The following is a 20,565-nucleotide window of genomic DNA, read 5'->3' as shown; positions in this document are numbered from 1 at the left end:
AAAATCTGTAAAAGTGAAATCATTTGAAAATATTTATTTAATACAGACAACAGAGAAATATTATTATTATTTAATACAGGCAGTTAGAAAAAAAGTGGGCCGTGGCGAGTAGTAACAACACACTTTGTTGATAGTCACTGGATGTTGCAGTGCTGATACAGAACTACACAGCAGCGCGGCTGGAGAGCAAAACGGTGAGAGTGTCGCCGTCCTCAGCCAACCAGAGCACCTGCGCAAGCTGCAAACAGGCAGCAGACACGAGTTTCCTCATTACATTTGGGTTATTTTCATCAAGTGACTCTGAGAAAAGAAAGTATAATTACTTATAAAGTTACAACTAAGTACCGTAAGACGGTAGTAAAAATATATTTTTATTATGAAATTTGAAAATGAACTAAATACGGTACATTTGGGTGTCCCTGAAAGGTCAGAACAGGACAGGGGACAAAATTATCAAATATGGGACATGTCAACAACAACAACATTTATTTATATGGCACATTTTCATACAAAAAGTAACTCAAAGTGCTTTACATAATGAAGAAAAAAAAAATAAAAGACAAAATAAGAAATTAAAATAAGACAACATTAGTTAACATAGAAAAGGAGTAAGGTCCGATGGCCAGGGTGGACAGAAAAAACAAAAACTCCAGAAAGCTGGAGAAAAAAATAAAATCTGTAGGGGTTCCAGGCCACAAGACCACCCAGTCCTCTCTGGGCATTCTACCTAACATAAATGAAATAGTCCTCTTTGTAGTTAGGGTTCTCACGGAGTCACTTGATGGTGATGGTCATACAGACTTCTGGCTTTTAATCCATCCATCATTGTTGGAACATCATGGTGCTTTGAGTAGATGGTGGTGGCGCCACCACCAAAAGGACACCGGAAAAGGAAACAGAAGAGAGAGTAGGGGTTAGTACAGATTTTAGTGAATTGGATATACAGAGTATCAGGATTTAAATTACAGTGAAGTTATGAGAACGCCATGTTAAAGTAATGTGTTTATAAGGGACATATAAGGGACATCTGGCAACCCTAGACGTCATGTTTCCCCCTCCCCTTGACACGCAGCCTCTTGAAGTCGCAAAATCAACCGGAATGTTCAAGCAAATTCTAGAAAAAAAACAGATTCAAATCTGTTAAGCAGTTTTCTCATGAAAAGTGGACAGACAGAAGTTGGATTTTATATATAAACCAGTAACGGCTTACTGCACGATAACGTGCAGTGAATCCACTTGACTTGAGCATTCCTAGTATTCATCCTCTTTCTCTGTACATTTAACATTCATTTGCTCAGTGGATGATGTGCTTGTTCCTTCCTGAGCAGCACTTCTTTATTCCACCCTAGCGGCCCGCTGCTTCTCCTCTTTTGTCGGCATCTTTTCGCGTTAAAACTGATTAAGTTAGTTTTTGTGTTGCAAGTACTTAGTACGTTTTCTTTAATTTTTCACTTAATCTGGCACTTAAGTCTTCAATCTGCCTCAAGAATGACTAGTGAAGGTCGCAGGGAATGAGAATGGCGCATGGCCGCCCTGCTGTGCGCTGCCGAGAGTTGATTCTACAATAAAATAAAAAGAGTAATAAAATCATCACCCCGAAAGCAGATAGTAGACGTCACATAGTATATGTGTACTAAATTTCAAGTCAATAGGTGAAACGGTTTGCGAGCTACAGGTGATTTAAAATCCTGGACAGACAAACGAACAGCCACGGTAGCGTATTATAGAAGAAGATATATAGAGAGATGTAAAACTACAAAATGCATACATAGAAATAATGATAGAGAATGCAAAATGGATTACCTTAAGGAAAAGAAAGCATATTATAGACTAACTTCTATTTTTAAGTAATGTGAAAGTATATTTTTATTATGATGTAATACGTCTAATCTGAAGATAGAAATAAAGTTTATACACTAGATGGTTCAAATTATTTGACAGAATGTATCACTTTAAAATCGCATACTTTAGGTTTGGGGAGCACAGTGGCGCAGTGGTAGCGCTGCTGTCTCGCAGTTAGGGACCTGTATTTGCTTCCCGGGTCCTTCCTGCATGGAGTTTGCATGTTCTCCCCATGTCTGCGTGGGTTTCCTCCGGGTACTCTGGTTTCCTCCCACAGTCCAAAGACATGCAGGTTAGGTGTATTTGCGATCCTAAATTGTCCCTAGTGTGTGCTTCGTGTGTGGGTGTGTGTGCGCCCTGCGGTGGGCTGGCGCCCTGCCCAGGGTTTGTTTCCTGCCTTGCACCCTGTGCTGGCTGGGATTGGCTCCAGCAGACCCCTGTGACCCTGTAGTTAGGATATAGTGGGTTGGATAATGGATGGATACTTTAGGTTTGGTTTTAAATATTTTATTATGTAAGTGGATTTACAAGTCTACATATTTTCCCTATGTGTGAGTTTCCTTTCATACACTAAAGCTTAACAGGTTAGGTTGATACACAACTCGAAAATGACCCAATGTCACTGAGTGTGTGTTTGTGTACATGTGAGTGTATCCTGTTATGGTCGGCATAATACAGTAGACAGTACACATCTAAGGCTGAGAGCGCGTCTGTGCAGGAAGGCCGCATGACAATGCTAGCTGCCACATTGGACTTCAGATTAAATGGAAATCTTGTTTACCTGAGTGGTGGAAATGGTGGCTGTGATTCCAGCAAGCAGTGTTTGACTCCCAGTGCCTACAACGTCTCAGTGAGGGTGTGTAGTGGCTGAGAGAGTGGTGAATTCCTCACTGCTTACATGTTGGGATACCGTTTAAAGTTGTGTCATGTCTTGGGCCTGATGCTATTATAACTGTGGGGACCACAATGTGTGCAAACTCATTTTGCAATAGGAACTATGATCTCCTTCACTTTGCTGCTAATATTTCATATGTGGATGTTCATTTTTTTCTTAGGATTGTCAATGTCACTCCTGTACCCGGAGATTTACAGAGGGAAAACACGGATGATGTCTTGCAAGATGAACACCTCAGTGACCAAGAAAATGCTCCTCCAATTCTTCCTGGAAGACAGATAGAGGGTCAGCTGCCAAATGAAGGGGAGGTGTGGGAGGACACAGATTTCAATCGTAACAAACTCAGGATCAGCATCAGCAAGGTGATATAAATAATGCATTTCGTGGCTATATTATTGTACGTTATAAAGTGATATAAGATTTTGTATTAACAAGTAATCATTGATTATTATTTACATGAAATTCTCTCCTAAAAGACTTGACATTTACTTTCTTTAAAGACCATGGTGTAAAGTATTTCAACCTTTTGTCACCCCTGAGTTTACTTGGTGAAACAAAACAGTCTAGCTTTGTAAGTTCGTTTCAACATAAATATTCTGAATTTACAAAAAGAAAACACAATTATTTAGATTTTTATTTTTAATAATTCAGGACAAATCAGAAAGTGGAGTAGGTAATGCATCATTATGTGTTTACTTGTGTTGAGAAGTAATATTGTGTTAAAAAAGCAAAAAATATTCTTTACTAATTACTTTAAGAGCCGTCTAAATTCGTGCCATATGTAATACTAGACAAAGAGCCCGTTTCGACAACGTAAGATGAAACGGGCACGAGTGGAATAGTATAATATATAATAAGTATAAACACCACAAACCTGATATAGGTGTATTGAATGAATGCGTTATTAGGTCTTGAGCTGTAGTCGAAATCGCCTTTCAGGCCTCTAGAGCTTTAATCGAAGTCGCCTTTCTCTTTGAATTTTTGCGGTCGTAAATCCGCCGCCTCCCGCGATGTTGGGGTTGGATGTCGGCCGTAGTCGCCTTTCTCTTTGAATTTTCGCGGCCGTAGTCGCCTTTCTCTTTGAATTTTCGCGGCCGTAAATCCGCCGCCTGCCGCGATGTCAGTCTCGTAAGGTTTTTCGGGCAGCTGCGCAGAAGGCGACTGCGCATTCGGCTTCGGACGGACGTGAGTGAGTGAGTAAATGAGTGAGGAGACTGGCGAATTATGTATTAAGATGTTTATTTTACTGAAGTGTAATAAAGTAAAATACTCACAATTCATTTCAGTTATTATTTTGTTTATTGGAATCAAGAAAAGCCAGAAGTTTACATATTATTCTATTAAACAAGTAATATGAATACCTGCATTTTTTCCAAAATTTACTTTAATTTTCATACTATTTGCTTCTTGGGTTCTTGTGGTAAATTCTGCATTTGGACACCTTATCTTTTTTCTTTTACAGCCACTGAGTGCTGATTTGTTTGGGGTTCGTCCAAGTATTTAGTAAAGGGAACAAATAAATTTGACTTTTTTCTGACTACAATTGTAGAAGTTATGCATCCACAGTCACAAATGATAAGTCGTTAGTTCATCTAAGTATTATCTTTATTTTACTGTGTACTGTGTATGGTAATCACCATAAAAAGATGCCACTACGAAGCAAATAAGATTATGACACAAAACAGCAAATACTATATTAAGATAAGATAGGTGATGGTAGTAGTAGGCAAAATAAAAATTGCAGATACAAATAAATATTCTCAGGACCATGTGTAAAAAAACTGTTGTGAAAAGCACCTACTGTGATATCCATGTGCCCATGAGATAAACGATACCATTTCAGGATTAGAGGGGGTGCTGTTTCCCCGTAACTGACAGAAGACACCCAACTATCACACCCCTAGCCTTGCTCAACGTCTCTCTAGATGACTTTGCCCCTTCTGGCCCTTTACACCCCCAGAAGGTGGTGTTGCATTCTAACCGAGCAGTCATCGAGGACAGAGCTCCTGTTATTGTTACTTTTGAAAGGCTGTTTTGAAGCCGAGTTATATTTGTGGTGTTAATTGTGTTTGCACTGATTAAAGTGGGTAGCCCAGCTGGTACCACAACATTTCTTCTGGCAATCCTTGGTCAGTTCACCCTGTCACAAATAAAAATATATATGTATATATTATTTTTGAAGAATTTTTTTAGAGGTTTATCTACACTCTTTTTTTAACCACAGGAATAAAATGTAATCCCCTGCATCCACTCACTATTCTTAAATTTTAGTCCCACACAGCAGACAATTAGCTTGGGTCTTGTGGAATTTCTGTAGGAATGCAAACATTAGCAGTTGTCATGCTGAAATAAGTACACCTTACTGCAGGACTGCAGGACACGGGATGATGTGTGGTTGGATGGCCAATTGTTATATAAGAAAGGTTTAATGTTAGATGTTGTAAGGGACTGCTGGCAGCTCAACCCGGCCAGGACGCCCCACAGATGGAAGAATGGGGGAAGGCAGCTTTTCTAGGGCCCTGCCTTCCCCAAGTCACTAGATGGAAGCTTTCATGGACTGCAGAGGTGCCCCGGATTCCCACAGGGCACTATGGGACGTGGAGTTTGGCAACACAGCCCTGCTGGGTACCATGGGTGCCACCAGGCGATGCTGTAGGAAAATGGTGGGAGACGAAGTTCTGACCTAGCTCGGAAGTACTTTGGGGTTTCCGTCCCGGTAATCCACTAGTACTTCCAGGTTAGGTGAGAAGTTCATCTCCCACCATTTTCCCACAGTATCCCATAGTACCCTGCGGGAATCTGGGACACTGCTGCAGTCCAGGGAAACTGCCATCTAGCGTCTTGGGGGAGGTAGTGTCCTTGAAAAGCTGCCTTCCCCCATCCTTCCATCTCAGGGGAGTCCCAGCCGGGTTGAGCTGCCGGCTGTCTCTTACAATGTGTATTTATGTATTCAATATGATATTGTTTGTTTATTCATCATCATATAGCGTAAGTACAGTCTCGTTATATGCTAACAGCCTGGCTTCTGCCTCATTCTACTCTCATCACTGTGGCTGTGCAGCATCTTGAGTAAACCTAAGTCACAGCAGTTCACTTCTCTTGCTCATTGATTTCAAAACGGATAAGTGATGTGATGTTCATATCTGTAAAAATAATAAGTACAAGCAGCTTTACTTATATAGAAATGTATGAAAGATGACTTGGTGACACTTTATGCTACAATAAATAACAACCAACAATAGCGCATGAATCTTTTTGTCACTTGAGTTGGAATCTGCTGTCTATGAAAGCAATTTCAGCCTCATGGTATTGGAAAATGGTATTAAAAACATGTTTTATGTACACGACTGGACACATAGTTACTTTTAGTTACTACTGTGGCATGCAAAAATATCCTATAAACAAAATTGTGATAAGAAACCCAAATACATCTTAATTTCTATGCTATGCATACATTTTTGTACTTGTTTATTTAACATTTACTAAATTTCAGTCATTCTCAGTGTGGCTTTATTGACTTACTGTATTTTGGGCATTGTTTGGATTGACATTGAGAAGCTTTGGTTCTACTTAAAATCTGTTTAAGCAAGTGCATATTATCTTAATATCAAGCAGATTACATGTAATTATTCACTCGTTTAACATGGGCATATTTGTTTTTGTCCTATTCTTGAACACAATTCTTTTATTACTTTAGACACCATGTCAATTAGAAGAAGAGCCCAACAGAGGTGTCTGTCCAGTTTCACCTGTCAAAGTTCCTCCAGAATCCCCTAGTATTCAAGTCCGGTCTCTCCGTTACAGAAGAGTCAACAGTCCAGAATCAGAGAGGTTGTCGGCGGCAGAAGGAAGGGTGGAGGTACTTGACAAAAGGTCAGACAATTACTCTAATACATAGTAAGGGTTTAAATTTACATCCATCTTCCTAACCTGCTTATCCGTGTTTTGATATGTTTATTAAAATATTTGATAGTAGACTTGCTTGAAGACTAAACTACCAATATAAGTAGTTTTGCTTTTATTATTAATGACAGAAACTATACAATAAATAATGCAGATTTAACCGAAGTTTATATTTCTTATATGCAGTAGCTGAATGTAAAAGATTACACATTGCAGGTCAAATTTGAAGTTTGAAGAGGGTACCCCTTTCTCTGCAGGAGGAAACGTTAAGCTGGATATATTTCCGTACTTTTAAGTGCAAACTTGCAGATAAATGTTAAAAACATTAATTGAAGCACATGCACAAGTCCGGATCCTCTTCCACTTAACTCATTGGTTATGTTTTTTCTTTTTTTAAGATCTTAAAATGTGCCTGTCAACGCATCTTTATTTTTGTATTGTTTTATATGATACATACTCTACTGCAGTGTTTCCCAACCATGGTCCTGTGGCCTCCCTGTGGCTGCAGGTTTTTGTTCCTACCAGATTCACAATCAGTGACAACACCTGATAGTGCTGATCTTATTTAATTAGCTGGTGTTATTTTTCTTTTATTCTACATTCAGAAAAGTACAGCAGCATGATTTTTACATTTATAAGACATTTAGAAAAATGTCTGCTTTTGCTATTGATTTAAATGCTTAAATTAACTTAACTCTCTTTTGTTGATTTCATTATATTTTGCCCTTTCCCTGTGCAGTTTTTGCCCTTCATTGTATCTTATTGGTGACAATTAAAAATGAGCAGAGCAGACACGCTGGCAAATGACACTGAATAATCAAAGGCTGCAACTACTTTAGCGTTAGACCCATCCATCCATTATCCAACCCGCTATATCCTAACTACAGGGTCACGGGGCTCTGCTGGTGCCAATCCCAGCCAACACAGGGCGCAAGGCAGGGAACAAATTCCGGTCAGGGTGCCAGCCCACCGCAGGCGTTAGACCCATCCATCCATCCATCCATTTTCCAACCCGCTGATTCCGAACACAGGGTCACGGGGGTCTGCTGGAGCCAATCCCAGCAAACACAGGGCACAAGGCAGGAACCAATCCCGGGCAGGGTGCCAACCCACCGCAGGCATTAGACCCAGTAATTAGTAAATAATGGATTAATTAAACAATTAGAACACCTAGAAAAGTAGAATGAAAATCAAGTTGAAAATATTGTTAAAAAGAAAAAATTACATTATTCCCATATAACTGCTTGGCAGGCCTACATTTTAATATATACATATTTTTTTTTTACGAAACTTGGTTTTCTAATTTCTATATTGTTCTTGGGAAATAACACATCACTTAATTAGCCCAGGAGTGTAATTAAACACAGAAGCTGGTTGGAACGAAAACCTGCAGCCACAGTGTGCCCCCAGGACCGACATTGGGGAACACTGCACTACTGTATTATACATTTTCATAAAATTGATACATTTTTCCATATCAAGAGCACTCTGAGATGAAGAGGTAAGAGACACAGGGAACGAAAACTGTCATTTGTACTTGTAACATATTGCTTTTAGCCTGCTTCCTTGAATTTATAGATCAATTTAATATGAATTGCATTTAAAATATCTAAATTGATTTGACAAAATCAAAATTGCAGCTTACTTCTAATAGCATTTGTATCATGTGTTTTTTGTTGTAGGTCTAGGATGGATGTAATGGGTTCACCTTCCAGACAGGTGTACTCTTCCCAGCTTGCACAGATGTTGTCCGTTGATACTGGGCAGGGAGATCGACAAGTCAGTGGGAGGATAGAAGTTTCTGCCTCAGTGGAACATGAGGCACTCAGCAATGCTTTTAAATCAGTTCCTCTGGCTGAGGAAGAAGACTTTGATAGTAAGGAGTGGGTGATCATTGACAAAGAAACAGAACTTAAAGATTTTCAGCCAGGTGCAGAACCAAGCACTTCTGGGACAACTGATGATGAACCAGAAGAGCTTCGCCCAATTGAGGAAATTGAGGAGAGAAGACGAATAGGTGCAGCAGAAGCTGTGGTACGACCGAAAACGCAAGAAGGGAGGTCAAGAGGCATGCTTACTGTGGCTGAAGAAGACGTTTCTCATAAAAGTGGAGGCCGTGGTCACTCTACATCAGAAAGCAAACAGGAAATGTTGATGCAAAGCCCAGCACAGTCCCCATGCCACTCATTACCTTCTACTCGGCCAAAAAGGAGGGAATCTGAGCCTTCAGGTCCACATAGACAGGTAAGATGTCTGGTTAAACATGAGGTGTAGTTAATCTTCATGCATATAATGTTAGGAGTTGTTATGTTAAAACATTTTCCTAAATCCTTCTAAATGTTTTTTTATTCAGAATTATTCCTGTGTTTCAGACCTGCTATTCATTTGAGGTACTATGAGGGTAACACACAAGTACACGGATATCTTACGACTCATGTTTAGATTCGCTGTATTGCCCTTTCCAGTGATATCATTCCTGGTAATTTATTATTTCACAATATGTTAAAGTTGTTAAGCAAGTTCCCCAAAATCACTGGATTCTAAACTGCACTAGTAATATTGTTGAGTTAGTGCTTTTAATAATTGGTGGAAAAACATCACCTGCACAGAACACAATCAGGGATTATTTCCAAAGGATTCTCAACTGAGGTCACTCAAAAGTAAGTTCAAAAAGAGTAGTTCCATAGTTGATTATATGGCGCTAAATCTAAATCTAGTTGGTATATCTCAGTTTTTGCATGCAGCTCCAGTTCTTTCTTCAAGTCTTTCTTGCACATAAATCCTACACCTTATTTCACTGAAATCACTATACTGGTCTGAGATCAGAACATTGTATTATGTCAGTGGTGGACATTGAAAAACATCATCTTTCTTAAAGTAAAGCTGTCTTGTGAAGATAGAAATTTTGTTCCCACATGTTATTTTGAATCCTGACCACATCAAAATAGACAATATTAAGAAAAAAGGAAAATAATTAAATTATTAGTCAGTTAGTTTGATTTATTTATTTATTTTTATACTTCGAGACAATATATCAGATCCGTGTTGTGGTCAGTTATAACAGGGCCTCACTGTAGGTAACACAGGTTTGTTTCCTCTTATCTTCTGGTGTGAGATCTTTGAATGATATATTAGCCTTTAAATAAAGAAAAGGTTGGACATTGAGCTACTCCAAGGGCATTTTTTTCTCCCACTCTTGGTATGTACTTTCCTTGACAGAAAATCAAGACACAGTTGTACAATGGAAAGCACTTTGTTTGCATTTGTGTGCAACAGTAGTGCAAATTTTCTTTAAGGAATGTACCTTTCTTCTTAGGTGTTTGTAATTGAAAGTGTGAGAGTAGCCATAGGATTGGTGCTTCATGCCCATCGCTCCAGGCATTTCCACACCTTGATTTACCATTTTAAGGCTGATTGGTGTCCTTTTGCATTAAAACAACACCGTTGTTGGGTGTTTGCTTGGGATGCTGTCTAGAGAGGGGACTCTATAAGGTGATAGAACACTAAGTCATTAGTCCAACGCCTAGTGTCAAGCCCAGAGCGTACTGAAGAGATAACCTGCCTAAAAATATGTTTGATGTCATCACAAAACAAGAATCTGTTTGTCTGTTTGACATTTATTATCAGAGCTATCAGGTAATTCTTGGAAATGGAAAATAACAGATACTAAAGGAATTTTGACCTAGTTTTTTTTTTTGCTTTCATTCATCAACATTTGTCTGTGTATTATTTGAGATTTCAGTTTTTATTTGTTTTCATGGCACAACAACTGTACCTAAATACTGCATATATTTCAAGTTACAGGTTATGTTCAAAATGAAGGTATGCTTATTCTAATTATATCTTAAAAAGTACAACAAAATAGAGATGCTGTAATTAAGTTTTTAATAACATAAATAACATGCTATTTTAGCTCATCATATAAAATTATTTTTTTGTAGTTTTGCATCCTCTGACTTAAAGTATTTTACAAAAAAAATATGAAGCATGGCTTATGTTAAATTAAGAGAAGCGTAGCAGGAACCACTTTACAAACTGAATTGCACTATGCAGTGTGCTACAATACTATCCACTTTTTGAGTGTTTATTTGTAGTTATCCACTTTAAGCATTTTTTCCTAATTGAATAATTGAATCACCGCTTTGTGGGGCCTCTGTATACTGTATGTATCACACACTGGTACACTGTAGTTTCCTGACGTGTTAGTGAGAAAGTCTCAGTTTTCAGTTAATGTGCAAATAACTACATTATTTGCAGGTTTAATAACAAGTGCGGAATAACTTTAAAATGGCCTTTTTATTTTTTTCTCTACCAAAATTTAATTTAAAATATTGGTACTGTGTTTATTGGTTTAGGCCAGGGGTAGCGAACTCCAGGCCTCGAGTGCTGCAGTGGCTACAGGTTTTCATTCTTACCATCCTCTTAATTAGTGATCAGTTTTGGTGCTGATTACTTCTTTTAATTAACTTGACTCTGGCCCCATAGTTGTTTCTTTTTCTTTAATTAGCAGCCAAACAATAATGAGACACAAAATAAGCCACTGCATGACCAGCTCCCCGTGCCCATTACACAATATCTGAAATTAAAGAGAGGTGATGGTCTTGGTAAGCTTGATCTCTCAGGTCACCGAAACATTTTGACGGTGCTCTTCGAAAGAACAGAAAAACAACAGTTTTCAAAATGTGTGCTGTGGCAGAATGAGAGCAGCAACAAGCCATGGAATTAAATAATGAGTTTAATTAACAGCAAGAATTGGCTTCTCATTAAGAAAGTGGTTAGAGTGGAATTGGTTGGAGATTGAAGCCCCAGTTTATCTGGTTAGCTCAGGGGTAGGCAATGTCGGTCCTGGTGAGCCGCAGTGGCTACAGGTTTTCATTCCAACCCAATTGCTTAATTAGAAACCAATCATTGCCAATCTCAGACCTTGTTTAATTTTATGGCTTGTTAGTCTGTGCAATGTAAGGCTCTTATATCGTAGATTTTTTTCCTTTCCAAGGATATCATCCAAATGATTTGAAGCCTAAAACTGATCATTTTCAGTCTGTCACATTTTTCTATTAAGTGTTTTATTAAATCAAACCGTGCATGATGAACACACACAGATGTAATTGGAAAAAAGCTAACTGGAGAACTGCTGGCTGCTTTGTTTTTTACATCTTATTGCTAATAAAGAGCAATTAAAACACTGAATGCAGACTTGGTGTCATAATAGTGTCCTGTAGTAATTTATCTGTGCGGTCCTGTACAGTATGTTACAGCTGTTCAGATTTTCTCTGGGCTTTAGACTTGTGTGCTAACAAAGGAGATGTATCAAAAGTTAGCTAACACAATTTTTATACTGTCCAGTAAAGATTTAAATTTTCTTGATGTGAATTTTTATAATTCATTGTGTGAAGTTCTTATTTATACATGTAAATAAATTAACATAAGCTTAATAACTTCTATGCTTGAACACCACACATTAAAACACGGGTGGGCAAAGTCATTCCTAGAGGGCTGCAGTGGTTGCAGGTTTTTGTTCCAACCCAGTTGCTTAATTAGAAAACAATTGTTGCCAATAATTAAATTTCATGGCTTTTTAATTCTGTTATGTCAAGTAATTTTCCTTTGTAAGGTGTGGGATATGGCCGGCCATTCATCCTGGCCAATACCCCCAGGCCGCTAGATGGAGCCCTCCTTGCAACATGGAGATGTCCCCGAATTCCAGCAGGGCATCATGGACTATGGAGTTTTAATACACAGCCCTGCTGGATAGCGTCGTGGCCGCCAGGGGACGCTGCAGGGAGACACAGACAAGTTTATTTTCCATATAGCCTGGAAGTAAATTCTAGTCACATGGTTGAAAGAAATAAAGTGCTTCTGGGCTGATGAAGAAAAGAAGTTTTTACCTGACCCGGAGGTGATAGAAAGTTACATTGACTGAGGGACAGAAACACTTCCGGGTAACAGACTATAAAGGACTCTGGGAAATCCCAGATGGATGAGCTGAGCTGGGAGGAAGGGTGGCTAAGTGTCTGTGAGTGGAGGATTATTGATTATTGTTTATTAGAGTAGTGTGGAGTAGTGGTGCTTTGTGCACATTTATTATTATAATAAACCATTATTTGGACTTTTATCTGGTGTCTGACGTCTGGTCTGAGGGTTCAAGGGGTCGACAGTGCCTCTATTTGTCACAAAGGATATAATCTAAATGATTTGAAGGCTAAAATGGAGGAGTAATTCTCAGTCCTTCACTTTTTTCTCTTCACTTTCCTTCCACGTATTTAATTAAACCCAATAGTGCACGATAAATACACACAGGTGTAAATGGAAACAAGCTAAACGGAGAACTGCTGGTTTCTTTTGTCATTTGCATCTTATTGCTAATAAGGAGCAATTAAAAAATGAGAATACGGCTGTTTAAGACTATAATAAGCAATAAGGGATCAAAATCTTAACGAGCAAGATAACTAAAATGAAGCAGAAGTGTTACTTGAGCAGTAAGTGCTTCTTATTAAGCAATTGGGTTGGAACAAAAACCTGCAGCAACTGTGGCCCTCCAGGAAAGACTTTGCTCACCCCTGGATTAAAATACAGTATATCCCAGCATTGCATGTACTTTTTTTTTAATCACTTCTGTGTGTTCTCTCTCAATAAAAATGTCAGTCTGATTCCCAAGAATTTGTCAGACAATGTCATTCTATCTTCTATTATTTCACTTCTCTGTTATCTGCCAAATTTTGAAATCTGTCCAGGTTTGTATTGGTAAGGTGGTCCATGTTAGGATAATCTTTGTTCTGATCTTTCTTCTCATGTTGCCAGCATATGCCAAATGCTAAATGCAGTACACTTGTAGGTTTTAAAAAATGTTTGCATCACTAATTATTTAGCATTCCCTTCATACAATTGAAAAATGAACACTCCACAGACAGGTTTTGGAGGTTTACTTGTTTAAGATTTAAAATACTACGGCTAATGCCTGATGTTTGTGGTATTGCAAATGTACCGTTTCATCACCACCACAGTGCCCAACAGGAGCTGTGCATTGTGAAATCACCTGTCTGGTTAGAATTGTTAACAGCTGTCATAATGTAGTTACATGTTTCATTTATCTTCATCTAGTTTATCTTGTTTATATTCATATACATTTAATCTTGTACTTTACATCATTTTTTCATCTCCTCTATCTTGTTGTACCTCAATTGGCATATCTTTTCATTCTTATCAATTTATTTATGTTATCCATACCTTGTGCACAATTTAGCATGACCACACATGTGCTGGTACATATCATATTGGGATGCTTTCCTCTTTAAAAAGAATGGTTCCTGATAGATTTATGCTACTGTATATATATACAGTATAGACCTGTGGTGCATTGATTAGGGCTGTTGCTTTATAGATGCAGAATCCAAGGCATAAACCTGGTCATACACACACGTCTGGGTAGGTTTTCTTCTGGATATTTCAAGTTTCTTCCTACATCCATCAGAAATGCATGATAGATTAATTAGCATCAATAAATTAGCCCAGTACATGTGTGGGTGTCTTACCGTAGACTGACACCTTGTCAAGGTTTCATTCCGGCTTTGCACCTAGTGCCGCTGGGATGGTCTATGATTTACAGATTTCCTATAATTAAAGCAGTTTCAAAAATAGATGGATTTTTGTAAATGTTAATCCATAGCAGTTTCTGAGATTTGAAAATGTTCCAGGCTGTAATATAAGACACCAGTAACGGCGGACTGCACGATAACGTGCAGTGAATACACTTGACTTATAGTTTTCATCCTCTTTCTCTGTATATTTATCATTCGTTTGTTCAGAGGTTGATGCACTTGCTGCTTCTTGAGCAGCTCTTCTTTTCTCCACTCTAGCAGGTCGCTTCTTCTTTTCTTCCGTCGGCATCTTTTTGTGTTGCAATTACTTAGTACGTTTTTCTTAATTTTTCACTTAAGCTGGCACTTAAGCCTTCAATCTGCCTCAAAAAATGATTTAAGCTATGAAGAGGTAGGGGAAGTGACAGCGAAGGTGGTAGGGATGAGAACGGCCACCCTGCTGCGCTCTGCAGAGAGTTGATTCTACAATAAAATAAAAATAAAAAAAGTAATAAAAATCATCACCCTGAAAGCGGACACCAGAGGTCACGTAGTATATGTGTACCAAATCTCAGGTCAAAAAAGTCAAACGGTTTGACAGCTCCAGGTGATTTAAAATCCTGGACAGACAAATGAACAGCCATGGTAGCATATTAAGTAAGAAGATTTTTGTGTACAAATAATGAAAAAGACAGAATGTGTGTGGGGTTTTCGCTCGGTGCTCCTAATGACACAGTTAACTGGCAATTCTAAGCCAACCCTGCGTGAATGTGATTATGGGTATATGCGTGATTATGTCCTGTAATGTGCTGATGCCTTATTCAGGTTTAGTTCCTGCCTTTTGCTGATTTCACTCTAACACTTTTACCATCTTGAACTGAATAAGCAGCTTATAAAATGGCTAATTCAAACATGAAATGGATAACTTGACAAACATGAAATTATTTACTCTTTATATATGTGTTAACTGTGAATTTCCCCTTGGGATTAATAAAGTATCTATCTATCTATCTATCTATCTATCTATCTATCTATCTATCTATCTATCTATCTATCTATCTATCTATCTATCTATCTATCTATCTATCTATCTATCTATCTATCTATCTATCTATCTATCTATCTATCTATCTATCTATCTATCACCATGTAATTACGGTATCTCATTTAGTCTCTTAATTTGTGGTATATTTCATGGAGAGGTCAGTTTACAAGTACATAACAGTAGTCAAAGCTGTATATTCATTTTACACAATCAGATCACTAGCATTTTAAATGGCTTACTTAGGCTTATACTTATGGGAATGAATTGGAACCTTTTAATTTTAAGTGCATATCTTAAAACATTATATAACTATGGCTGGATATAAAACAGCAGGTAAGTAAACTTGAAAGAAATAAAAAATAAAGTTTCTGTTTGAAGAACTGTATTAACCTAGAAATCAGTTTTCCCAGGGAACCTGGTTAATATCAGCAAACAGCAACTGAATCTATAATGCCCTGAAAATTTACATTCTGGGTCTTGCATGATTATCTCAGAGCGGCACAAGGTAATACTAGATCTTTCAAAACAGTGAGCCTTAATTATAGCAAGTCTTTAAAGAGTACAAAAGTGCCCAAAGCAATAATGCTTCTTTTTTAAAACATATATTTTTATACAGAGGTCTTTCTAAAGAATTTATACACACGCACACCACCAAACACAAAAATATCAACCATTGTAGGAATTCAGTCAAACACATAAGGTATACAATATGGTGACATTGCAGAAGAGGGAAGAGGTAACAAATTCAGAAAAACTCACATTCCGGAAAAAAATAAACCTCTGGAGAGCCACCGTGCTACCCTAAATTTCAAGTCCTACAACCCAAATAAACTTTCCACATCACTCCCACACATTATAACCATATATAGTTATACAATGATCATAATTTCATCCATCTGTTGTTTAGTCTTGTTTCAAAACTTCTTTAGCCAAAGGTTAAAAAGACACTTAAGAGGCAGAGAAATAAATGAGGAAAAATGTCAACGCTGGTAAATGAAATAGCTTTCTTTATAATTAACCCACTTTTTTAATTAGAGGGTCATCAGAACAAGGCACAATTCAGGAACAAATTGTGGGTGGGACACCAGAGTCAAAAAAGGTACAATTCCAGTCACTCATACGGAGTCCGTTTACAGATGCCAAGTAACCTGAACTTTAAAGTACACAAAACGGAAATATAGGAGAAATGTAGAGTATGCCGAGAAAGCGCATGTAGACAATCAGAGAGCATGCATACCCCACAGAGCTAGTGAATATAGCGATTTAAACAGTACTACCGCCATGTAGTTAGAATATTATTATTAAATTAGACTGGACTGCCAATACTGGATGATAAATTAGACTGGACTGCCAATACTGACGCTCTGTGTAAGAAAGGACAGAGCCGGTTATACTTCCTTAGAAGGCTGGCGTCCTTCAACATCTGCAATAAGATACTGCAGATGTTCTATCAGACGGTTGTGGCGAGCATCCTCTTCTACGCGGTGGTGTGCTGGGGATGCAGCATTAAGAAGAAAGACGCCTCACGCCTGGACAAACTGGTGAGGAAGGCAAGCTCTATTGTTGGCATGGAGCTGGACAGTTTGACATCTGTGGCAGAGCGACGGGCACTCAGCAGGCTCCTATCAATTATGGAAAATCCACTGCATCCACTAAACAGTGTCATCTCTAGACAGAAGAGCAGCTTCAGGGACAGACTGCTGTCACCGTCCTGCTCCACTGACAGACTTAGAAGATCGCTCCTCCCCCAAACTATGCGACTCTTCAATTCTACCCAGGGCGGGTAAACGTTAACATTATATAAAGTTATTGTCTGTTTTTACCTGCATTATTATCAATCTTTAATTTAATATTGTTTTTTGTATCAGTAAGGTGCTGCTGGAGTATGTGAATTTCCCCTTGGGATTAATAAAGTATCTATCTATCTATCTATCTATCTATCTATCTATCTATCTATCTATCTATCTATCTATCTATCTATCTATCTATCTATCTATCTATCTATCTATCTATCTATCTATCTATCTATAATAATGGTTCAGGCAAATACAAAATGTGACAATACATCACACATGACCGTAACAACAGACCCTTCATCTACTTTAAATTCCCAGCTCATCTGGGCACTCCTGACATCTGCTGATGAAGTACAGGATTTTTGTTACAAAAAAAATGCTACCCACAGGAAGTTGTTTGTTTTTTCAATATAAAGAGGCTTGACGGTCCAATTTAAGAACCCTAACTGATTCAAAGAACCGTCAGAGTCTACCTTATAAATGGCTAGATTAACATCACTGACTAGGTAGTCTCGCAGGGCCAGATATGATTCGCAACCGAAAATACACATCTGGGGACAGCGTGTTAAAGTGTAGAGAACTGCGACAAAAGCCTGTGCTACAAAAGCTACATGGACAGAGCTTCTTCCTAAAACTCCAGCCCTAAATTTCTTGAGTCTGTGCATTTTAAACCACCACTAGGGTTTCAGGGAGGAGGGAGCAAAATATACTGAACAAAACTGGTAGAAAATACATCCATTCAGGAGCTCAGTAGCAGAAGGTAACTAAGGCATAATAATTAATTAACACGTTATAATGAGCACTGCAACGGTGGAGACAGACACACATTTAGACCACTACAGCTACTGGCCTCCACATGTTTGCCTCTGCCTGCTATGATATTTTTCTGTCATTTTAACTATTGCATCACTATATGACTTAACAACAGCAAACAGAGTTTAGATAAACATTGTGGTCTATGGATATACAGCATGTTAAAACACTGGCTATTTTGTCATGGCATGTTTGCATTCCAGTTAGGCAATAATGTTAAATTTCTTTAGTTATTCATTTAGACGTGCAGTCAGAAAGTGGATGTTGTGTAGCCTCGTCTGTGCATCTGTTGGTGTTGTTTTGCAGATTTGGGTGTTTTGAGCACTGAAATCTGCATCTCCTGCGGCTCTTCATTATCAACTCTCTTAGCAGCAGTCCTTTTGATGGAGTGTGACACACCGTTTACTTCAAATGCATATTTTGCAGTTCATATTTTCATAAATATATTTGCCAATTCTTTTAGGCGTATTGACATAACACTAAATAACAGTGAGCACACACAGCACCTGCGACAACATATAGGTTATGTTTACATTCATCCATTGATGCTGTTGAATGCCAATGTATAATCTGATGCTACAGAAAGGGTTTTCCCTTGCATCAGGTTATGTTTATTTTTTAGATGTGTACTGTGCTGTCTGCACACGCAACGTGCATTGATATATCTGAGAGGGTTTTTTGACTGTAGGTGGTTCATTGTAAACAGAAGCTTGCTGTCTGTTTGACCTGGTTAACAAAAGCACCTCTGATCTTTTTCCCATGTACAGTATAAAACACCCTTCTTCATCTCCTAGACTACTACCTTTCTCATGACTTTACAGGGTAGTTAGGTTGTGCTTTGCAACACTCTGCTTTTAAATACACTGCAAACCCTAGTACAGTACACACCACATTTTAAAACAGCAACTACTTTAAAAGCTACTAGATATAAACTGTATGGCAATTTAAGGAATAATAAAGATAATAATAGTAAAGCTTATATTATACGTTTTGCCACAAGTGCAGCCTATACCAAGAATTTACTGGTAAATTTTTATGTTGAGAAGAGAATATATGAACAAAAGAGTCTGCAATCTAAGGAAAGTTTACTCATGTAAACCTCATATACTTTTCAGTAATTTCACAAGTCATATGTGTTAAGAAAATTGGAAAAGTCCCTGACAAAATCTCATGATGTTGTTCAAAGCACATATCAATATTCAAGTGAGTAAAGCCATTCAAAAAAAAAGACAAAAGCAATCATGTTATGGAAAAACATTTGTTTTCTATCTATTTATAATTTGTTAGGAAACTGTATAAAACACAGGGTAGAGGCTCATTTTATACACTGTTGAATTAACATACACTGTCAATCAATGCATTCATTTACTCAGGTTGGTTCATTGGTCTACACTCAAGTGAATTTTGAAAATATAAATCTATTTTATTACACTCTTATTACATTCTTATTACATTTTAAGTTTACAATTAAGTAATGAAAACAATTTAAGTAAAATTAATATCCAACCAGGTGGCACGGTGGCGCAGTGTTAGTGCTGCTGCCTCGCAGTTAGGAGACCCAGGTTCGCTTCCCGGGTTCTCCCTGCGTGGAGTTTGCATGTTCTCCCCGTGTCTGCATGGGTTTCTTCCCACAGTCCAAAGACATGCAGGTTAGGTGCATTGGCGATTCTAACTTGGCCCTAGTGTGTGCTTGGTGTGTGGGTGTGTTTGTGTGTGTCCTGTGGTGGGTTGGCACCGTGCCCGGGATTGGTTCCTGCCTTGTGCCCTGTGTTGGCTGGGATTGGCTCCAGCAGACCCCCGTGACACTGTGTTCGGATTCAGCGGGTTGGAAAATGGATGGATGGATGGAATATCCAACCACCAGATATAGTACATGCTGCAGAAAATTAATAAAATTGTTTGGTTTAAAGCTATAATTGAAACAAGTTTGCTGAAAGAAATTATTAATTTAAACCTGAGCAGTCTTGACAAAAGAGTAAAGGATAAACGTGAAAGAAGACAATCCTGTTCCTGCATGGTTATCAAGATTTATTATTTTCCATTTTGTAATTTGCCAATAGCTGTGTAGCTGATGTAACTATGAATAATGTGGCATGTTTCCTAAGATATAAAGATACTCATCAGTGTGTATGGTAGAGAAAACCTTTGTTACCACCAGACAAAGTAGTGCTCTTGTGTGTAACTTTTGTTATAAGATTTAATACATTGCCTTTTCTGTGGCCTTTGCAAAGTCTTAAATGCTATTTACTAATCCTGCAGGGCCGGATATCCCTTTGTGGTTTTTAACACCCCTCTCCCCAACACGTTTATGGTGGATGGCCATACTCAAACCAAGTTTATTTGCTAAATCCTTTATGTAATTTAATTGTGATCAGTTTTCATTATTAAACCATTTTGACATTGAATATTAACATGTGGAAATTACGAAGAGATATAGTCATATAAAAAAGTATGGGAACCCCTCTCAGCCTGCATAATAATTTACTCTACTTTCAACAAAAAAGATAACAGTGGTATGTCTTTCATTTCCTAGGAACATCTAAGTACTGCGGTGTTTTCCGAACAAAGATTTTTAGTGAAGCAGTATTTAGTTGTATGAAATTAAATAAAATATGAAAAACTGGCTGTGCAAAAATTTGAGTCCCCTTGTAATTTTGCTGATATGAATGCCTGTCACTGCTCAGTCCTGATTAC

At 38.1% G+C, this 20,565-nt stretch overlaps 1 protein-coding gene across 1 annotated transcript in view; it reads left to right on the top strand.

The window, feature by feature from the left end:
• The window catches only part of LOC114666065 (tau-tubulin kinase 1-like), a 162,603-nt gene that overhangs the window by 104,179 nt on the left and 37,859 nt on the right, over nt 1-20,565 (top strand). Inside the window, exons 12-14 of the mRNA XM_051919541.1 lie at nt 2,898-3,099; nt 6,435-6,610; nt 8,323-8,884. Of these exons, the coding sequence (XP_051775501.1) occupies nt 2,898-3,099; nt 6,435-6,610; nt 8,323-8,884 (940 nt within the window). The remainder of the gene's footprint in view (nt 1-2,897; nt 3,100-6,434; nt 6,611-8,322; nt 8,885-20,565) is intronic.

The sequence above is a fragment of the Erpetoichthys calabaricus genome, chromosome 15, assembly GCF_900747795.2.
Source record: "Erpetoichthys calabaricus chromosome 15, fErpCal1.3, whole genome shotgun sequence".
NCBI classification, from domain to species: Eukaryota; Metazoa; Chordata; class Cladistia; order Polypteriformes; family Polypteridae; genus Erpetoichthys; species Erpetoichthys calabaricus.
This window is presented reverse-complemented; position numbering and strand designations above follow the sequence as displayed.